The sequence below is a fragment of the Lytechinus pictus genome, chromosome 2 (genome assembly GCF_037042905.1).
Source record: "Lytechinus pictus isolate F3 Inbred chromosome 2, Lp3.0, whole genome shotgun sequence".
NCBI lineage: Eukaryota > Metazoa > Echinodermata > Echinoidea > Temnopleuroida > Toxopneustidae > Lytechinus > Lytechinus pictus.
In genome coordinates this window covers 10008196-10030899 of record NC_087246.1, presented here as the reverse complement: position 1 = coordinate 10030899, position 22704 = coordinate 10008196, and the positions used below count along the sequence as shown (strand labels likewise).

General features: G+C 36.2%; 1 protein-coding gene and 1 pseudogene across 1 annotated transcript; one reads left to right on the top strand and one right to left on the bottom strand.

The window, feature by feature from the left end:
• Positions 1-163: 163 nt before the first annotated feature.
• Positions 164-1462, top strand: LOC129275776 (gastrin/cholecystokinin type B receptor-like). The gene has a single exon (XM_054912265.2). The coding sequence runs from the start codon at positions 218-220 to the stop codon at positions 1289-1291; it is 1074 nt and encodes a 357-aa protein (XP_054768240.2). The 5' UTR covers positions 164-217; the 3' UTR covers positions 1292-1462.
• An 8898-nt stretch (positions 1463-10360) lies between these two features.
• Positions 10361-13850, bottom strand: LOC129275786 (somatostatin receptor type 2-like; annotated as a pseudogene).
• Between the last annotated feature and the right edge of the window lie 8854 nt (positions 13851-22704).

Sequence of the window (22704 nt, the reverse complement as noted above, 5' to 3'; positions counted from 1 at the left end):
CTCTCATTTGTTGATGTATCACCTGTTGGAGCTCAGATACAATCTAATATTTCTCATATAAATACTTGATTTTCAAATGCATTGTTCTGCACTCTGATTGATTTCTGGTAATTTTGACAATACAAAGATTTCATTTTCCTGACTGTGAAGTACAGTCCTGAAATTCTCTTATCAATTCAAATTGTGCAGTGCTCTTGGCTATTGCACCAGAAAAAGTATGGCTTCTTTTGATGGCAATGAGACTGATTCGTTCAGAATTTCAACACCAAATGATAATTCAACAATAACAGATGGAGTGCTGATTGAGAGATTGGTCAAAGGAATATCCTATGCAACTGTTGGTCTGTTTGCCATTGTTGGGAATTTCCTTTTAATATTCATGGTTGTACTCTCCCGAAAACTGCATACCATCACAAACATTTTTGTTGTAAACCTTAGCTTAGCTGACCTTGTCATAGGTATAGCATTTCCTTTGGAGAGCTTGTGGCTTCTTCAACTTGATGTTTCCCTGCCTGAATGGACCTGCACCTTGGTTGGATCCATCATCATGATTGCAGTCGGGTGCAGCGTATCAACGCTGTTTTTCGTAGCCATGAACCGTTACTTCCTCATCACCAGATCCAGGGTTACCTACCAGAGGATCTTTACCCCATGTAACATTGTCTTGATGATAGCATCTACCTGGCTCAACCTGACAGGTTTCCTCATTGTCCCACAAATTGTTGGGTATGGCAGCTTGGGTTACGACATGCACCTTGAGCTTTGCATATGGGATCCAACTCATGAATATGACATGTATTACAAGGGAGGAGCTCTGGCACTTCTCACACTTCCTCTCTTGCTATCAAGTATATGCTACATCTTGATTTTCAAGTACATACGTAACCATTCTCAGAACATGGCCTCTCATAGGCAGAGTGCCCCCATTGCAACAAACAAGCGCATTGACATCATCATCACCAATAACCTCCTGGTTGTCATCTGTGCCTTCTATATCTGCATCCTGCCTTTTGTGATTGCCTTCTGCGCCACTGGCTTCAGTTCCTCTCCAGACATTTACGGCTATGTGGCATCTTACCTGGCAATTCTTCTTGGGCTCAACAGCTGTCTGAATCCTCTCTTTTACTGTCTCAAGCATCCACACTTCAGGGAGGTCTTTTCCTGTATCATACGCTGCGACTTGGCAAGGGTCCCTCTACCATCGGCCATCTTGCGACGAGCCCTGGCTCAGCCTGACAGACAGAGTGATCTTGCACACCTCTCATCATTAAACACAATATCAACACCTTGACAGTCTCTGAAGCCTTTCCTGATAACTCCATCACGGATATATCACTATGAATGCTCGTCACCATCACCCTATCACATATAATCAAAACCACTGCATTGTATCCAGTTTAAAACCAGTATGCCTTATATCTAATACATTGATTGTGGTCATATTAACCTAGATTGTGTTACTCTTGGAGTGTCATTTTTATAGAGATCTGAAGCTATCTCTAGTATTAGGTGTTTGTACATGTATATATAAAAAATAATTATGAAATTGTCATTTTTAAGATTTTCAGCTGCATTTTTTTCCCCAAAGATACTTGATGCACAAAAGTTCAGATTCAAGTTGCTGTAATCCAAAAAAGATTGTCAAGAAATTATTTTTAAAATGACAATATATTACTTAGTGATGTTGCCTTCTGAGTAAACTGCTGGCAGCTTACTCTCCTATTAACACGTTCACAAAGCACCCAGTTGACTGCAACTACTTGTTTCTATATGTGTTATGATAATAGCAATATAATCATGACAATAATGATACTAATAACATATCAATAAATCTTATGTATACATTTTATGAAATATTATTTAAATATACCTAAAGAGTAATAAAAAAGATACTATCAAAGTGTTATTAGATAAGCAAAATAGTTTACCACTGAAATTATATTCAAATTGTTATATTCTTCATACTTAGAAAGTTAGCATTTATCATTAAAGTTTTCTATTATACATTCTTTTCTCTGTTACGGTAATCATCCTAGAAGAAAAGATGCATAGTACCTTGTACAGAAAACACATAATGCTAACCTGCTGAAATGCTAGTAGCCATTGTATGTCCATATAGTTACAATTCCATTCTTCAGGCCTAAATGTCATGTTTGTGTTTTGTAAACTAGTTACATTTTCCATCTGTATATGAATGTTTTCAGGTATGGAATTCAAAATAATCTCTTGAATACAACATTTTTAGGTAATGAGACACACAATCCAATCCTCGTTTATCCGAACACTTTCACTATAGGCACTGTGTTATATCAAAAGCTTTGAGGAATGAGTGCTATGTAAATTCAGGTATTTTATTTAGATAGCTACTGTATATCCAGGTCCCCTTCCAAGTGATAATTTGTACAAGTTCAGTTCACCAATGTAACGATTTGCTAAGTTGCCTTGGTCATATAAGTCATCTATCTCCAAAGAAGCAGCAAAAGCTCTGGCTATTTTATACATAACAATTCTACACGTGAACCGGGGTCAGTGCATATTATGGTATACTGCATCCTCATTTTTAGTGGCTTCTTTCACAAATGTTATATTAAGGAAAGAAAATTCATATACGCCATAGCGCATATAAACAATAGTTTCCTCGGTATTGTAGATCTATGTAAGATTCTCTGAATAGCCCCAGTACATGATAACTTCAGATGGGCCTTTGAAAATAATAAAATATAGGGTAAAGACGTCATTAACAAAGTCCATGAAACTGGTGGGCTTGGCGACAAAGCTTTTTATGAAGTTTATTTCATTTATTGTCCTTTGAATTTATTTGAAACTAGGAAATTGAGTATCGTGCCAAGCAAGATATATTTAGATTGAATATACATTAAAGGAGATTACTACTGTTGCATTTTTACATGTTGTTATGATGACCTTATTTCTTTGACATTGCAGAGAGATGAGACATAATACTCCTGCTTTAATTATCAGTGCTATTTTAGAAATGCTATAGATGCTGTAGATAGATGCTACATGTATGTCTTCATCTAATTTACTGATCGCTTGCAAGATATTCCATTGGTTCTACTCTCTACAGCCTCCTTTTACAAGTGCTAATCAAATTTAGGCTAACAAATAACATGATATAGAATATTTAAGTTTACTTTAGCAATAAATTATTAGATAAATTGTTTATTTAGTAATATAAATCAAGAAATTGTGACAAGGAACAATTACAATGCATATACAAATTAAAGATGATATATAGATATATTTCAAATACAGATAAATAAACAAATATAGTAATAAATTTGTCCTTGTTTCATTTTGAAATGTGAAACGTTAAAATTGTCAGAATAATTGGTTATAGATGTACTATTGTAGCATGTACCACTTTTCTCTAAAAACAGATTGAAATATTTATCAGTTCACCAGAAATATTCAACAGTTTGAAGAAAGGTTACTTGTTCAATGTCATAATCATGAAATATAATCATCGGTGATATGAATACGCAACAGGCCAAACCTACAGAACTGAAATTAAAAAAAAAACTGTGTATTGTATCAGGTGCAGGATTGTGAGATAGTTGACAACATTGCATCCAGATTTATATGATTCACCTTTCCACTTTGTAACACATTGTTAGAAGTCATATTTTATCAAGGGGTTTTAAGTCAATGTCAGTATTTCCTGTACTTTAAAATGTCTTTATCTTTGTATGTAAAGTCTAAGTTAAAAAAGAATAAATATAGAGAGAGAAATAGTTGAGGACCAACTTTAACAGTTGGGAATCAGTATATTGACGTTTCTATCACCCATGAAGTCACTTTTGCCAGAGCAGATTTAAGATGAACATACATGATTTAAGATATTATAACTCTAATTTTGCTCCCTCCAGACAACAATAATTGATGAATTAGAAATGTTGACTAGTAGATGTCAACACAAGTTTTTGGCCAATCAAGGCATCTTCAATCCACAACAACTACTTAAATGCCAATTATAGATATAATGCATGCCTTCAAAAGCATTGAAATATTTCCTGAAAGAAGAAATTGAATAACAAGAATAATTCCTGGTACCAAAATCATGTAGCAGTCTGCTGCATTATATTCTGACACAATGATCATTTTTTAACTTATATCTTTTGGTGTATATCAGGCTCTTCAAGTAAAAACATCTCCTCATGGTTGGTTGTTAGGGATGTTTCTGAATTGGACAGTTAAAACCCATCCTTTTTTTTTCAATTTTACTGCAGAGTACTTGCATGAATGTTTTGAATTTAATTAATCGGTTGTTGGTTCAATGGCATCCATTGAAATTTATAGTACATGCACTCTTTATGCATTGCACCTGTGCCTATTCAAATTAAAGGAGAATGAAACCCTTGAAACCAGCTGAATCCATATCAAAGAGAAAAATCAAAGAAACATATTGTTGAAAGTTTGAAGAAGATTGAATGAATAATAAGAAAGTTATGAACATTTGAATATTGAGATCACTAATGCCATGTAGATCCTCCATTGGCAATGCGACCAAGATCTGTGATGTCACACACGTACAACTCCCTCATTACTTTAGTACTTATTTCACTTATATTTTCACTTTTATAGAGTCTATCACAAGGTGAGGTGTTCTCTTTATGAGAGGACAAGTACAGAGGTTTCACAACATTATATCATTGATGAATCGTTTGTCATATGATTAGAATGAGCAAAAAGAGATGTTTTGGGGTATATTTTCAGTGTCCAAAAGGGGAGAGTTGTTCATCTGTGACATCATAGATCTTGGTCGCATTGCCAATAGGAGGATCTCCATAGCATTAGGGATCTCGACATTCAAATGCTCATAACTCTTCTATTGCTAGTCCTATTTTACTCAAACTTTTGTTGATCTTATTCTTTGATTTTTCTGCTGTCACAAAAGCTAACTTGCTCCAAGAGTTTCATTCTCCTTTAAGTATAAATGTAATAAATTAATTAAACTGAGTACATATTTGAATCATGTGTTTCATTTCTTATTTGTAAATATTGAAGCAATTCATAACAGGAATGAAAAATCATTTGACTAATTTCTTCATTTCGTTTGTCAGATTCCTCCAAAAAAGACTGCATGTTGAAATAAAATATGATTGAATATAAACCCCCAAGCAAGAGAAACAGCCGTGTTTGTCACAATCAGGCGCACTCTCAATCTATGCCAATATATAATATATCTCTAGATGTTCTGTTGGTGTAGTATAAATGTTCACAGACCTATACGATTTCAGGCATGAGCTACAACACATTTTACCCTTGTCTAATATACTACAATGGCATGTTCCAGAGCATTGCACTTTCAGCAATCCAAAGTCAGTCCTGAGACCCCCATTTTGAGGCCAAGGGTAGGTCCAGAGCCCCCCCCCCCCTTGTAACTTCTCAGCAGCACACAAGTATTAGTTTGTAAATTGAATGGCAGCGCTTTTTTACTTTTCAAGGATTTCAATTACTTAAAAGAATTTTTCAAAGAAACTGTTTGAGTTATGAAATGCTCCTTTGATGTGGGAGTAGAAGCTAGAGGTTTAGAGTAGCCATGTTAACACCTCGCTCATCAGATAAATGTAATGTAAATTAGAAGAACTTGTTTAAGCCTCAGAATATTGTGATAGTCATGCTGTGCATTCTCAATTGCCTCATTCAGATAATGTTCCTGTAGTTTACAAGAGTGTAAGGAGATGTTTGCCCTTCTATGTCCCTGATTGCCCCACCTCCCTGATGGGATAATATTTCTTCTGATTTACTTTTGCATACTATCTGGTGAGAAGGGCAGAACAGTCAATTATATTATACCCTTAAAATATCATTAACAAATGTATTTAATCTTGAATTTAAATTTGAATTTTCAAACCCTGGAGTGACAAAAGTTGCTGGACCAACCCTGAGGAGGTTCGATTGCTGTCCTCCCTCACAATCAGAAATTATCCTCTTTTTCAAGATTTTTATCTGTCTCAGGTCTGTCTTGTGACATAAAAGAACTAATCATAGAGCATGTGTGAATGTGCCTATTTACTAAATTCCATTTTCACCTTCAGATGATGCTGAGCTACATGTAGTCTTTCACAACACTTGACCTACTGTCAATAAGCTCTTGAAGGCTCTATTTTTGTAGCATCTTTCCAAATACTATCTAATTGATGAGCAAATAAAACTAAATAATCAACTTAAGAGAATGATCCTCCTCTCTCATCTTCTCTCTTTCACCCTGCCATGTACTTGGCTAGTGAAATCCACAGATATTTCAACACTTTGAATTGTTCAACTGGGCAATGATTTCCTGTTTTCTTTACTCGATTTGTAGTTTCCGTTTGTGACTTCCTCTATTTGATAGGTACTGTCAATGAAGCAAAGAAGACTTCTCGGAGTCTGAAGAACTTTGATACCTTGGTCCCGAAGAGCATAATTTTACCCTTGATGAAGGCGAAACTGCAGTAGCGAAAAATAAATTTAAAAAGTTTTTTACTCAAGCTTAGCAATGATTAACAGATGGAAAATCAAGCCTAATTAAGCCATTTAATGTGAATCACAACTTTGTTTAAAGCAGATCCGTCACGATGGTCTCAGTTTGTAGGGGGGGGGCGCAATGGCGCTCTATGAAGTGTTTTGGGCAAGGAACAAGTTAAAAAGGTAAAATATATATCTTCAAATCAAAAGTAAATGGTGTTCACTCAAGCAGAAAGATTTTTCAACAGTTTTCGTCATTTGCTCTAAGAGATCTGTACCAATGTTTAAATGTGGAATAAGCCTCAGGATATTACAAATATATAATTTTACAGGATTATTTCTAAGTGTATACTTTTTTTTGATATGCACTGTATATTAAACTAGCATACTAGTAGATGGATATTTGCCCCCAAATGATGTTCACTATGTGAGTTGGCCCCACTTTCTACTTATTGGCACAAGATTGTGCAGCTAGGGATTGTGCTGCCCTCATTGTCTCTTTTGAAAGTGAATTTATTATCATGTTTCAAATCATATTTTTCCAGTTGAAAATTGCCTAGCAACATTAGCCATTGAAATCTGATTCTGTTGTCCTCACAGATTCCTGCTTTTAGTAGGCTATGGGTCGAGCAAAACCCTATTTTTGTAAGAACAGAATAATGATAGGGTCTAGGAATCCCTTTTTAACTTAGATTCAACACTGGAGAAAATTTGAATGTTTCTTCACGTACATGAGTCTGCACAATCATAGATTACCCCCCCTTGACCCAAGTCCTTCCATATTTCCTCTCTAATGATAGTTTATTCCTTTTTATTTCAGATCCAATATCTTGAGGCCAGGTTGTCTAACTTTGCTCATCATAAGGCAAACATGCAGTCATTTCCTTCAGATACATAATAAGCACTAAGCACTATAATCTGATATTTGTATTTGATATTCACTTCAGAGGTGTTGAAAAGTGTTGTCACTGTGTTACAAGATTCTCGGCCTGGTCTGATAACTCCCTGTGTCCCAATTAAAGAGCTATCTTTGTGTATCATTATTCGTGTTTGATGTCATGAATACATATTTACATTGCTTTAATTTCCCTCCCTGGAGAGGGAGTGGACGAGGGAGGATGATTCTGCAGAAATGGGTAGACCTGTATCATGGTGAGATCAAGCGTCCGTTGACACCAGCTGAGAATTGGAGCAGACAGGGCCCAACATCAACTTCCTCTTGCTGAAATTAGATTAAAAAGGATCGCATAGCTCTGCAGATTCTCCTCTTGTCCTGAACTTGATTTTATTGCCTCTTTTTAAAAGAAAAATTGTGACTGAATTTAATATGGAATTTTAGTGCAATACTGTAGAGCAAATTGATGGAGAGAGAGGATGGGGGGTAGAGATAGAGGATGGAGATGGGCAAGTGGGCTAGAGTCTGGAGATACCGAAAAAGGGTAGAGAAAGAGAGAGAGAGAGAGGGGGGGGGGGGGTGGAGGGAGAAAGAGATGGGGGGTGGATCTGAGAGCAGGTAGATAAAATATAGGTTAGGGGAGCATATTGTTTAGTGAGCCAGTACTAATGTTTTCATGTCATGAGAGGGGAACTTTTATTCTACAGGAAAGGGGATGATTGGTAGAGAACAGAGGTGAAAGTTGGGAGGCAACTATTGTAGGTGGAAAGGAAATGAAAAGTATATGGGGAGAGAAAGAAAGATAGAGGGGGGGGGAGTGGAAGAGAGAAGTGGAATGAATCTAGGCCATATGGGCAGTCTAGGGATGAGAAAACTGGGGCGAAGGGTTGGGTCCCCTACGTCATGAGATCTCTTGTGGGGTCTGCTGTACTGATATTCACTTTTTCCTTTACTCTAGATTTGTCTCTGGAACAGGAAAGGTGAGATTCAAACTGCTACCAATTTTGTCTGGTTTCTACAAAACTACCAATGCTAGCACTATTGACTTTCTTGCAGATATTTCATAATCTACAGATACCAGATATGGAGAAAGGACATAGGCGGAAGAGATTGATGTCATGGGGGGGGGGGGGGGCTATAATTCGCCATTTTCAGACTTCTGTTCATTCTGAACTATGTAATGTTTGTAACTCAGTGGTAATGGACGGAGGCTTTTTCTTGAGTTGAGGGCTATTTTGAAAAATATTTTAGGGGCTAAATATGGTACCATTTAGGGATAAGATCTCGAGCAATGACAGGTGCCACAACATACCATTTTCATGGGAGATTTTTTTTAGAGTATAACTAAAAACGATAACAAACACACAATTAAACCCAAAAGAAATAAACACTTGAAGGTTTATTCAGAGGAAACTAGCATCAGAAGTAAAGAATTAAGGCACTTTTCATTTTTCCCAGTATCAGAATATGAAGAAAGCCCTGACTGAAAGCCTTTTCAATTTTTCATAAATCCCCTTCCCTCAAGTGTGCATGTCATTATTCTAATTCATAACTAATACTAGAATTTATGAATGTGTGCCCCCCAAAACAGATATAAAATGAAGTATATTAAATGTGTATTAGCTGTTATTTGTTTTTATTTTGCATGATTTTTTTTTATTGCGTGCCAGATCAAAATAAAATCATTCACAAGTCACAACAGGTTATTCTTTGACATTCAAATACAGTCTGAACTACTGATGATCAAGCAACTTTTTAGATTAAAAAAAATACTCATCAGTGTTTTATAAATACAAAAATATACATGCAAACTTGTCTTTCAGCTTTATAACTTGATGGTTAGTTATTAATGATAATATTCTTCTTTTTTTAAACTTGGTTTGTGAGATTTTTGCAGATGGTTTTAGTCTGTAGTTTTAATGTATCACACCTTCACTCCTCAACAGGGCACATGAGAGTAATTCATCCGTGCGCAAAGCATGCCGGACAGGCGTAAGTAAAGATCACATGACTTTATTGATTAAAATAATTCATTAAAAATAGACAAAATGTTTGTATATCAAAATATAAATATAAATAGAAACAATGTCATGTTCATACTCTTTCATTATTAAGGCCTTTGGGGATGCTAGATTGCATTTTTGTATTTCATTTTAATTATTATAACCCATAATGCTGTTCAGGTTTTTCTGGCAATGAACTGGCTGAAATTATGGTTAGTCTTATTTCAGGCCATTTAACTATTGATTGAGCTAGACAAGTACCCGATTAACATATCAAGTTTAATGTACTGTTAACTGTGACTAATGTCAGTTAATTAAAGCAAAATCTATCGTGGGATTGATTTTTGATGAGCTATGATTTAAAACGTGAGTGAATGGGGGTCTGTAATACTCATGTGAGCCCAACAAGCTTTGATGTGATATTCAATCAAATGCTGAATCAGTGATTGCATATCCCCCTCTTGTGGTGATGTGCAGCCATATTTGTTACTCTCCCATGTAAGGGGTACTCCAGGCTAGAAATGATATGATTTGGACAGATTAAGAAAAATCAGACAAACAAAACACTGAAAATTTGATCAAGATTGGACAAGGAATAACAAAGTTATGGCATTTTTAAGATTTGCATTATTTTGGAGAAACAGTTCTATTCTATGTATTATGTATGAAATAATTATGATATCATATAACATCAGAAAAAATAAAATGGGGATGTGTCATCATCAGCCCATCTCTTAAATATCATGACAGCGTGCATAAACTGTTTTCTCAAAATATTGCTGAACTTTAAAATTCAGTAAAGTTGTTATCTCTTATTTGATGAAATTTTAAGCATTTTTCTTGGAGAATTTTACACCGTTTAGATATAATTATTTCCATCCCGGAGTACCCCTTTCAATGCTCAATTGGTATTAGAATGAATAATTGTGTATCCCCTATAACAGTCATGAAGTGAAATTAGAATGTGTTATTCTGCCTAAACTTTGTTCTGAAAAAAAAATCCATATTTTATTGTTCGGAATAGACATGAAATGAAATACTCTGAACATTTGTTTTGCCCAATTGATTGTGGGCCCAGCAGCCAAATTGACGAGGCTCTATCGCTTTGATTATTATTTACATTTATTTGGAATATATACCTGATCAAAATACAATCAATCCCAGAAGGTTTTGATATGATATACATTCTGAATTAGTTATGAAATAGCACCCTTGTGTCATATGAATTCATTTATTACCCATGGGATACTCCATCCTTTTACCAAACATGAAAACAAATGAATCATTCAAAATGTACAATATAACTCCCTTTGATGCCGTTTTCATTCTCTTAATATTTTTGCAAATTCACTCCCATTAGTCTTTGCTATGATATTCAATGATAATCTGAATCAGTAATGGGAGAGTGCCCTCTTGTGTTGATATGAATTAATTTTGAATGTGACTTCCTTGACTCCAAAAGGGTTTTTTGCTTTGTGGGTGTACTGTACACTAAATTGCTCTATCCAGTATTTTGCTTGGAAATTGCTCAGTAAAATATAAAGCACAAATCATTGCAATGAGATTGAATTGTGGAAGAATCTGCTCCATGTTATTTGGTCAATGAAAATTGTAACAGAAAGACAGACAAGTGATGTATTTAAATGATCATATATATCTGACTGAGTAATATGGACTGCATGCAGAAAAATGTGTATCATTATGGACTTTGCAGTTGTTTTGGGGTCACATTGTTACCACTTGTCAGATTGTAATGTTGATGAAACACCCCTCCCCTGCCAGATGTTCTCTAAATGTTCTTTTTGATGAGAACTGCAAGTCCTGTCCATGAATTATTAAAAGGTGGCCTTTACTGAATCATTCTTACAGCACTGAAAAAAATAAAAAAATGGTAAGATAATCGTAAAATCCAAGTTTAAAAACAATGTTAGCACTTGTGCTAACTTTTGGTTCTTTTGGTACATAATCACCCATACCATTTATAATTTATGTTCATGCATACGATCAATTCTTATGGTGATTTGCTCCTTGTCAGGTTAAAATTGCATCAAGACAAACCACATGTTACTCTTTCGTTTATGCTGATATCACATGCGGTATCATATTATGCTTTTATATAGACTATGCTTATGTTATAAATAGCATTTATATGATTCATGTTATACAAACACATTCATATAAATATGTATAATACATATATATTCATCCATGTAAATATGTTCATGTTATTGATAAACTCAACTCAACTCAACTTAATGTGACACTTTGGCAAGCCTATTGGGATGGATGTTTTCATATGCGGGAACCCCAAAAAAGTGATAGACTTCAAAGTACATTTACAATAATCAAATGAAAGAAGACACATGCTACAGTTCAGATCACAATGCCCAAAGAAGGTAGCTTCAGTTTGTTTTTTACATATAATCTGGAACAGGTTTGGGCCATATTCATGTCCATGTAGGAGCAGAATGCAGGCATGTTCTGTGCAAACAACAACCGAAGAGCATGCTCATAATTAGCACAATGTCATAAAATTTGCAACAAAAATGATCTGCAATGAGGGTTATTAAGCAAATTATCACTGTTGGTGAAGTTGAGGTGCAAACTATCACTCACGAGGCAAGCTGGATGTAGCTTTCTTTCCGAAGTGTAGCCTCATCAGCTGAAATCAAGAGGTGAATTGAATATATGCTTTATATTCCGCATCGAGAACCGCTTTGAATGAAGAAACTGATATCAATGCATCTCTATAAGAATATTTTTTTTTAAATCAAGGTTTCATCTGAAAAAAATCGAGACAATTATGCTTGTTTTAATGCTAGCACGTATATAAACTGGGCGCAAGCATCCAAGATCTTGCTCCAGTAAGATTTATTGTGACCTCACAAAGGAACTTGATCATCACAACAAAACAATCGAGGGGCAATGCACTTTTTTGTTTGTATGTACATTGTGTGCTCCCATTTAGATCTTGCGCGATCGTCACTGCAGGTGATGGAGAAAGATGGACCCGACTGGCAAAATTTGTGCGTACTCAAACTAATTCATAATGCATTATGACCCTGTGGGCTGAGAAAGATCAGCGAAACAAAGAAAGTCCATCATTGCGAGTGATGGTTGATTGAGAAACTACCTTTTATCCCTTGATTGACTTCTGACCAATCCTATAGCAAGATTCTTAGTATGCGGAATATAAAGCTTTATATCACTTCAGCTTTTCAAGCTGAGTACAAACAAACGTGGTATCCCATTGCACACAGTGTGGTAGCCATGGATTTTAAAAGAATTATGTTCAACATTTTACATTTTCTTTTTCATGGATGTGAGATTTGTCGCTCCTGCAGCAATATGACAGAGTCCAGTTATGGTCACTCTACTTAATTTGTTGAAGGGATTCTTCTTCTTGATGAAAGTTTCAGTATTTTCTTGAGTAATGTAGAAGGCAATGGAATGGCAGAATATCTGCAGTGCACCATGCAGCTGAAGACGTCTTTGAAGTGAGGATGTTTGGCTGCATAGAGGATGGGATTGATGGCAGATGGAAGAATAAAGAGCATGGCAATGTAGATCCCTGCAACCTGTCTGGTAGGTAATATGAGTATGCAGGTGTAGGGAAGAACACAAGCAAAGAAAACCAACATGAGCAAGCCAAGGTTCTTTGTGATTTGAATCTGTCGTTTGTTCATTATGGTTGTTCCTTGTGGAACGAGGTTGGCCGGATGATGATTGTTACCTGGAAGATTGAGGTTTATCTGCAGTGAGGTATTGGAGTCTTTGAAGTGCTTGCGGATGAAGAGATAAATGGCCGAGTAGCAGGAGATGATAATGAAGGTTGATATAATGAATACTATGGCACCCATACACTGGAGAATAATGGCTAACTTGCAGTTGGTATCCCACATGCAGACCTTGAACTTCTCACTATATCTCAATGATCCAATGCCCGGAATAAACTGTGGTCCTACTAGAAAGAGAGTAGGAAAGAGCCACGTGCTGCCTATCATAATTCCAACCTTAAAGTGAGTGTAGACTTTGAAGTAGACTTCCTTTGGTTTGACGATGTGGAGGTAGCGATTGATTCCAATCAGGGCCAGTGTCATGACACTCCCAGACTGTGTAACTATAGCCATAGCTGAGATGATAGTACATATGGCAGGAGGTAGTGGCCAGCCATCGGTTGCCATGATGCCAACAGCCTGGAAGGGCAATGCGAAGCAAGTCAAGAAATCAAATAAACTCAGATTACCACAAAAACATTGGTAAATGTGTGAAGCTTCCTCGAAAGTACCACGGCAACCAATACAAATATGTTCCCCACCATTCCTACGATGGTGATGATGATATAGAGCACAGAAATTATGGTCATATGCTTCTCATTCCCGTCAAAGACAGATACAACCCCTGACGTAACAGTATTTGAAGAACTTGTGATATTTTGTAGATCCAGTGATGCCATCGTTGCATTAGGTGTCATCATTGTTGGGTAGCCAATGGAGAAAATCCTGCTGGAAGAAACAGAAAAGCATTTTAAAGGTAGAGGAATGGCAAGTTGGTATATAATTGATTGCACCAGAATTCATTGAAAATAACAAAACTATACATATTTAAGGCAATCACTTAAGATGTGAAATAGGATCTAGCTCAGCTTGTTGTGAGATAAATACTGTTCTTGTGATGGAATTATTTCATGTAATTAATGTTTTGTCCCACTGCACTAAGGGATGCAGAGAGGATGTAAAACGGAAAATAATTTTGCCATCTGTTTGGAAACGTTATGTATCCGTTGTATACTCTTTGCATACGTGTTTCATACGCTCTATATCCATCGAGCATCTGTCCTGTGTGATTTCATTGTTCGCCCATTTTGTCCATTGTCTGGAGCGGAAGAAAACGAATGGAGGCACCCCCAAATTTTCGCTTGTCCGCTGTATCCTTTATGAATATGTTTTGTGTCAGTCGGCCAGTGGGACCGGGCCTTTAATAATTTTGATACCTTCAGAATAAGTTTATAATAGGAAAAGCAATAGGCCCTGTGGCAAAAAAGGGGAAATAGAATAAAACAGAAAGGAAAAATTGATGAAGAGGAGGAACGCGAAGAAGGATATCAGGAGGACAAAAAAGGAAAGGGAAGAATTGGTAATAAGAATACTTTGGATCTATACTATACATGCGTCCCACAAAAAAAGGAAGCTTGTTTTCAGAGATGGATTTCACAACTGTGAAATGGGTTTTTATTACAAATTTGACTCTTATTGAAAAGAGTGGATTCTCTTCCTTGATATTAGACCAAAAACTTGGCAAACCGTTCATGCATGTCATTTTATTAACAATAAATATTAAGGCATGTCAGAGAAGATTTGCACAGGAACTTGTGCATGAATCTGAATGTGGGGACGTATTATGGTATCACGCTCGGTGTCCATCCGTCTGTCTGTCTGTCCATTAACTTTTCCTTGTAAACGCGATAACTCCAGTTAAACTTAATCTAGGCTCATATAATTTGGTGTGTATGATACTAGCATAGATCCCAGGAAGCCTATTGATTTTGAGGGCAAAAGGTCAAAGGTCAGGGTCACAGTGACATATTTTCATCTTACCCTTCTGCAGTCCTTGTAAATGCGATAACTTCAGTTTAACTTAACCTAGGCTCATATAATTTTGTGTATATGATACTAGCATGGATCCTAGCAATTCTATTGATTTTGAGGCCAGAAGGTCAAAGGTGAAGTCACCACCTTCTACTTTTCTTGCTTGACCAATAACTCAATTTTCCGTGTTACAGATGGGCGTCGTTTGTGCTCGCCTTAGCGACACTCTTGTTTATTCATAAAAATAAAAATAATACATTGCAACTTTAATATTTGAACAACATTGCTACAAAAATTCACATTTTTAATCCTATATAGGTAAACATAATTTTGGGTTGTTTGTGACAGCTGGATCTGAGGTGACATAAAATGAAACATATTCAAAAGTTCATTTCAAACATCTGTAGCAGTTTTCTTGATTACATTTTGTCGTTTGATAATGGGTTTTCATTTCATATGCATTTCTCTATGCTTTCCCAACCATGACTATAACAAGAAAAAGGGAAACCAAGTAAAGTATAAAAAAAAATTCAAGCCTATTTCATGCAGTAAACTGCTACTTATGTCTTAATTGTCTACATGAAGGTGGGGGGCAGTGTGGCTTGATTGATTGAGTTGGGCAAGGGAAGAGGTTTTAAAAAGGGAAATATCTACAAATCAATCTGCAAGACTTAGCTAAAGTGCATGAGTTCTTCATTTAGGTCCACTTTCATCTATATATAAATCTTTCCAGTTTTTGTGCAAGGCATATATATAAAGAGACCTATACCAATACAGTAATATTGAAAAAACATCAGGATATTACAAGTGTAAATTGTTTTTTTTTATACACACTGTACTACATGATAACTCCCAATCAATGGTATATTTATCCACCAATAATGTTTACGCTAAAATGATATGGGTATTCAAATTTGATCGTGATTGGTGGTTGCCATTTTGTGAATTTTACAAATCTTTGCTTTACTGGGCCACGTGTAGTAAATACTCAATGACCCTCCGAGCACGCTTTCTTTAAATGGGCGTCAAGTGCACCAGAAGGCATTTATGGAAGTGCACTTGAATTTGAAGTACTGCAAAACTTAAGTGCTTCATGATAACTTATTAAACATAAACTCTCCTGTGGTGCATGAGAGAGAGTTTTTTAATCAACTTTTCTGTATTGCCTGAAGTGTCTATTTAATGAATCTTGATGTTCCATTTGCCAAATCGTGTCTCATGGGGTTAAAATTGACGATTTTGGTGGCCATCTTGGATTTTTCATGAAAAAGTAATTTTCATACTTTTGCCCAGATGATTGGAAAAGTTTATATAAATGTGTTTTTCATTATGATTTGATGGTAGAAATTGAATGCAATTTTTTCTGGATAGTCTGGGTGATAGTGTTTGGGAAAAATTAGATTTTTTGTCCAAATTTTCATGTTTTTAGTAAAAATTGGTATTTGTATTGTTATCTATCTGTTTTATTATGAACATCGGCAACTAATCAATGATGTAAGCATTCAACATAAATTTGTCAACAAGAATATTGATAAGTTTCAAGACAGTGCTCAATAATGTCTTAATTTGCTATAGAGGATAGATATGTCAAAGTGTATTACTGGATATTGTGCTAAAATACCGAAAACCTTGAGCCAAGAGGTTTCATAAACATAAAATTATACTCTTCAGGCAATACAAAAAGTTGGTAAAAAATGTTCTCTGATGATGCACAGTAACCCCGACGCAACTACCAAGCGAGCCAGTCTTCAACTAGCCTGTTTATAGTAATTAAAATGGTAAAAAGCTGTTTCATAAATAGGCACCTATTTCAGGAAAATTTGATATAAATATTATAATGGTAGTAAATTATCAGTTTGATCATTTGGCATGAGTTTCAGGTCAGTCTATCAAAGTCGAAGATCACTGAACTTTGACAATGTTATGGTATCAAACATTAAAAAAAATAATAACGAAACTGTCAAAAGGCTAATAAATTATCAGTTTAATCTTTTTTGCATGAGTTTCAGGTTAGTCTACCAGGGTCAGAGCTCATTTAGGGTCAATAAACTTTGATCATGTTGTGTTGTCTACGTAAAAAACTAACCAAGGTTATAATTTTGAATTTTCAAGATTAGATTGAAAGTATACGTCCCTTTTGCATAATTGCTATAATTATGTAGTATTGGCAAATACATGTAGATGAATGAAAATTCAGGTCACTCTGCATAGGTCAAAGGTAATTTGGCAGTAATTAAACTAATGTCAACTTAAAAGAGTTTGATTTCTTAAGAAATAATGAATCTGTATAATTTGGATACAGTGATTAACAGGTATTGGAAATTAGATGAGTTTAATATTTATATCACTGGGTCATGGTTAAAGGTAATTAACTTGGATGAGAATTGATATAAACTTTTATGAGATTGTTATTTGATATTAAAAATAATTAGAAATGAATAAAAAGTTGCTCAGTCAAGGTCAAAGCTCATTGAACTTAGTGTTTTATTAAGTGAATGTCTTTTTCTTCCACTTTTGTGAAAAATCAATCATCTTAGTTGTTTCAAAGTGAGCACTGCTGTTATATTGAATTGTATAATATCGGCAAGACTGCCAGAGGCATTCTACTTTTGAGTACTAGATTGAATATGTCATATTAAAGCTACATTATTTTTGGAAACCTATATTGATGAAAGTGGAACATCGTTATTACCCCATTGTTGTTAAAAGGAACCTAGACGTTTTTTTTAAATTAAAGGCAAGTTCAAACTGTTGTAACTATCTCAATATGAGTTCAAACAAAATCCAATAAAATGGCTGTATAAATGTTGGGTTTGTTGTGTGCCAATTATTCAGTTTGAAAGTTGGTAATTGGAGATACTGGCTTTATAAAAATGATCTAAACTAATCAATACTTTTGATATTATTACCTAATTGTACACACCAAATGTCAAAGTCCAGACTGCATTATTTCATAGACACTGGACTGTATGTGTATGCATTGGCCGTGTTGGGATCTAGTTCCTGTCATTCCTGCATCACAATTTTCACTGAAATGAGATGGTGTATAATAAAGTTTAAAATGCTGCACCTTCATGTTGGATTTTTTCGTTCCACTAGGTTGAGTTATCTGTGCGAATACGTATTCATGAATGAACTTGAATTCTTGAACTTGCAATTTGTTGTGGAAAATGTATACTTAAAAGAAATAATTGATAAACATTATATGGGTAATCTAGCCCGCTTGCGCACATAGCGTAGCACATGAACTGCTAAGAAATGAGCAAACAAACATGGCTTTCCTGCTTGGCAATTTTTGACAATAAATAGTAATACACATTCCCACATGGGCATACCTGTGTTGAAGACCTTCAGAGTGCTTGCTTTTCAGCTTAGATTTCAGTATTTTACAAAGTTAGGTTTACATAAACTTACTAAATCCGCAACTACTTGGGTAGGGAGTCAGCTGTTGTAAGAAAGCGCAAATTTAATTTGCAAATGGCTTGATATTGATGCACTGATTATATCTTTGAAAAGGTAATGGCATCCAAAATTGCCCGAAATCAATTTCTTGGACGTTCGGTTGTATGCAGAAGAAGAAAATCAATATGTTGCATTCGTGACCTGCCCAGTACTACTGTCCAAGCAAAGTGGATGTAAAGTGATTGATTTTAGATGCATTCAGGCAGTTAATCCAGAATCCTGAATAAGAATCGCTGATTTGAATACATTATTAAAGTCTTAGGGAACACCTGCGTAGAAGGACCACCCGTCTATCATAATAATATCATATGTTTGGTTTCCCTGGAAGATTATTTCCTATTGAAGCATATATTACAGGAATGTTAGAAAAGACAGCTTTTTCTGTGATCCTTAGTTGATCTTCAACAAAATTATAATTTTTTTAATTGACCAGGATTTGGTGCAGGTTCTTGGCAAAGAGAAACTTTCTATAAAAAGAAAACAACAAGTATCAAAAGACCAGAGTAGGCCTATAAAGGTTTGCTGCTTCACTACTGTGCATAATCTTCCACATCAGACGTATTGCTGATGCATTGCCTAGATTATAGGCTATGTCTTATCAAGATTTAATTTGATAATGATTCCTAGTTATCCAGGGTAGCCATTTCGGCTCTTGATGAACTGATCGCCCAGCACTAGGCCCTGCATAACATGATATGATGTTATTCTTAAGGCGTGTTTATGCTTCCACTTTTCAGGCCAGAATCAGCGTTTTCATACGTGGTTAGTTCAAAACACGGTTGTGTCCATGCTTACTTTCATTTAAATGACGTTTCAGAACACCGTTCATAAACCTACAAAAAGGTGCGTTTAGAAACATTGTTTCACCAGAATCAGGGTTTCTGGGGAAGTGTAAAAAGGACCACGACCGTAAACGTGTTTAAATGATGTCATTTGGTACATGGTTCCAGAGAGATGAAAATCTGCGGGCAATACAGTTGTGTGGTTATATTACAGGGAGTTACCTCCTCGGAATTACCTCTCAACTCTCTGGTTTTAATCATGACCAATGTACATTTGCTTGTGTGAATATTAAATTAAGTACTATCACAATGAATGTTGAGGGATTAAACAAACCGGAACATGGGTTATGATGAGGAGACATCGCTGAACCAGAAGCCCCAGTAGCATAAACAGATGTCTTTTTATTTTCTTATGTATACTTAATATGTACTTTACTTTCTCTTACTATTATCTTCACTACGGTGGAAATTATATGGCTATGTAAATTTGCTCCATGCAATTACAAGAAGATCAGAAATTGTTTGAAGTTAAAATAATAGTTGACCATAACAACACTCGGAAAAAAAACTTTAGAAAAAGGGCGCGCCAAATTTGACATCACTTTCCCGCTCAACGAAAATTACGATGTGAAGCCAGCTGCAGAATGCGATATCGCCTGTGAAAAATTAAGCATCAACAGCACTCCCAGAACCACGTTTGCAATTGGTGATCTGAAATGACATTCAAAAATGCTGATTCTGTCTCTGCAATGGAAGCATAAACACACCCTTACTATCTTACCCTGATAAGTGGGGCTAGCCTTCCAATTGGTGGTGCTGCCTCTGCAATTGCATTGCTAAGCTTTGAGGAGCAAATACGTGAAGCAAGTAATGTATTCATAATCGGCCTACTGTATGCTGGCTGACCATGCGGGATGCAGACAAAAGCATGTTTACTTACATCAATACTGCGCATGTGCTGAACTTCGTCAGAGATTGTTTGAGGTGTCAAAAAAGATGCAGGCACAGATCCTTGGTTTTGGCAATTATGCAGAGTCTGAAGTAGTGAGACTAGATCCACTATGTACTGTGGCTGGCTATACTAATGACGGAGCCTTTGGTGTCTAGTCTTTACTCTAGACCCCCCCCCCCCCCTGTTAGGCGGCTAGTACTGGTTAAGCATATATTCCGATACTAAGCAGTTTAGTCTATCAAAGATTGTGTTTTTATAGATTGTATGTATCGAAAGGGTTGTTTAAGTGTTGTTTTAATTCTGGACATAACTTCTATTGGATGGATAAATAATATTATTGGACTGGGGCCATTTTCATTGCATCAAATGTCAAGTAGAGTTTGTTTCTACAGACTTTGATTCTCGGCTTTTTCCTATTTTCTATGCTTTAATGAAGTCAATTTCCGACAATCACAGATAGCCAACAAGGAGTAAGGTTCGTGTGACCAGGTTCCAATGAACCTAATCATTATTGATACCTAAGACCATTTGCAATCATTTGTTCGATAGCTATCGGGCAATTAGGGTCAATGGGGATGTGGAATTTCATCCTGTGTTTGATCCCAAAGGATGTTAAATCAGTGTATCAGTGTTACAGCTTATGATTAACACAGTGCCTCTCTAAAATAGCATTTAAGGGGCACCAGTTATGAATTACCTTGGCTCTACTAGAGATAGGGACTAATTACTCTCCTTCGCAATATTTTCTTTAGATAAATAGGAAACAAAGATCAATTTGGCAAAATTTACGAAAAAAAATCTTTCAAAAGCCTTCCTTCCTCTTTTGGTTGATATAGAGTCCCGGGGGGGCCACTTCCATTCACGAGTGGATACCATGCGCGACCATGGGGTCTCGAAAAGTACCCTAAACACGTAATTTCCATATTCTGAAAATGCACCCCTTAACAAGTATTGGCGTGTGAAACCCTACCTTTAACAAGTATTGGAAACAAAACGATACTCTTTGCAAATATTCCCTGAAATGAACCCCCAAACAAGTACAGGAATGTTTTATTGTTACGGGTCCTTCGGTCGTCGGCTTTACCTTATTTGGTTTAGTACGACCCCACCTTCTACACCTCGCGCAAATCGGACTCTAAACACGAAGTGTTGGGGCAAAATGGACATCCTTTATAAAACATTTTAATTTTGTTTTATCATTCCCGCAAATTCGACCCTAAACACGTAATTTTCCTTGCGAAATAGACACCCTTTTTTCATTATTTTTGTGTTTTTGACACCCTTATCACGTTACGTACGTAACGTGCCCTATCGTGAAAAGGACATCCTTTTTACGTGTTTTTTTGGTCGCGCATGGTATCCACTCGTCAATGTAAGTGGCCCCCCCCGGTATAGAGTACACGCCAAAATACTTAAATAAATGGTTGATTGATTTGCTGAAGGGGCATAGTTTTTGTAACAGTAGGCCCCTTTGGGGAATGCATCAATTCCACACCCCCCTTTTCCCCCAGGGCCCCTGCTCCATTACTCATCTTCTCTTTCCCTCTCTTCCTTTCTATCTCTCTTCTTTTATTCCTCCTCTGCTCCCTCACTGAACCTCCCTTCTCCCCCTTCTTTTTTTTCTCTCTCTTTCTCTCCCTCACTGCCTTCCTCCTTTATTCAATTATGCTGATATGAGAATTATTTGGCCTTTTTGTTCCAAACATTAAAGGCAAAGACTAACGTTGTAGACATGTTATTTTAAAAAAATCAAGTGAGAGATGAAATATGTATGTGAATGCCTTTCTATCAACCTAAAAACTCTGAAACCAACAAAAACATCGAAAGAAATGCTTTTGATAGGTTATAATTGAAGATTTTGTATAATTTCTATCGTGCCGATAATAATTCAAAACAGTTGCAACGGCCGAGTTCAAAAAAACGTTGTCTGCTTCCCTCTGTGATAAGAGACCGTGTAGTTCTGCCAATCAAACTCGCAGTTCCATCCATATATGGGCATGCATGATACATGCGATTGCTCTGTGCCTGTGTGAATCAACTGCAGCACATGCAGTCAATGGATTACGCAACTATACTACCACGTTTATACCGGCCATACAGCGGATGCGCTGTACGTGTACATAGAGTTTACGTGTGATGCGCTATACGGTAGTTGGTTCTTTGGTTTGCCGCAGTGTTTTGTGCTCAACTCGAAAAGTAAAAAGTTAGACGAAAAAAAAACCCGAAATGGACGAAGGTAGGGAGAAGAAAAGTGTCGCACAGATACTTACAATAATGCACTTCAGAGATAACCTTCCTTATGTAAGCATGGCTTTCCAAAAGCCGCATGTTTCGCACTTTTGGACTGATAGGTATGCAAATTAGGGATGCACATAATCCCTCCAATCCCCTAACCCTACCATTCGCGCCGCGTTTCGGGGGGGGGGTTGCCACTGTTTTTACAATATAGGCCTACTACAATCGGCAATCTGGCTTTATTTGTCGATCGAACGAAATCATGAAACAATTATATTTCTTCAAAAGTATATTTACAAGTTATGTTATAATTTCGGCC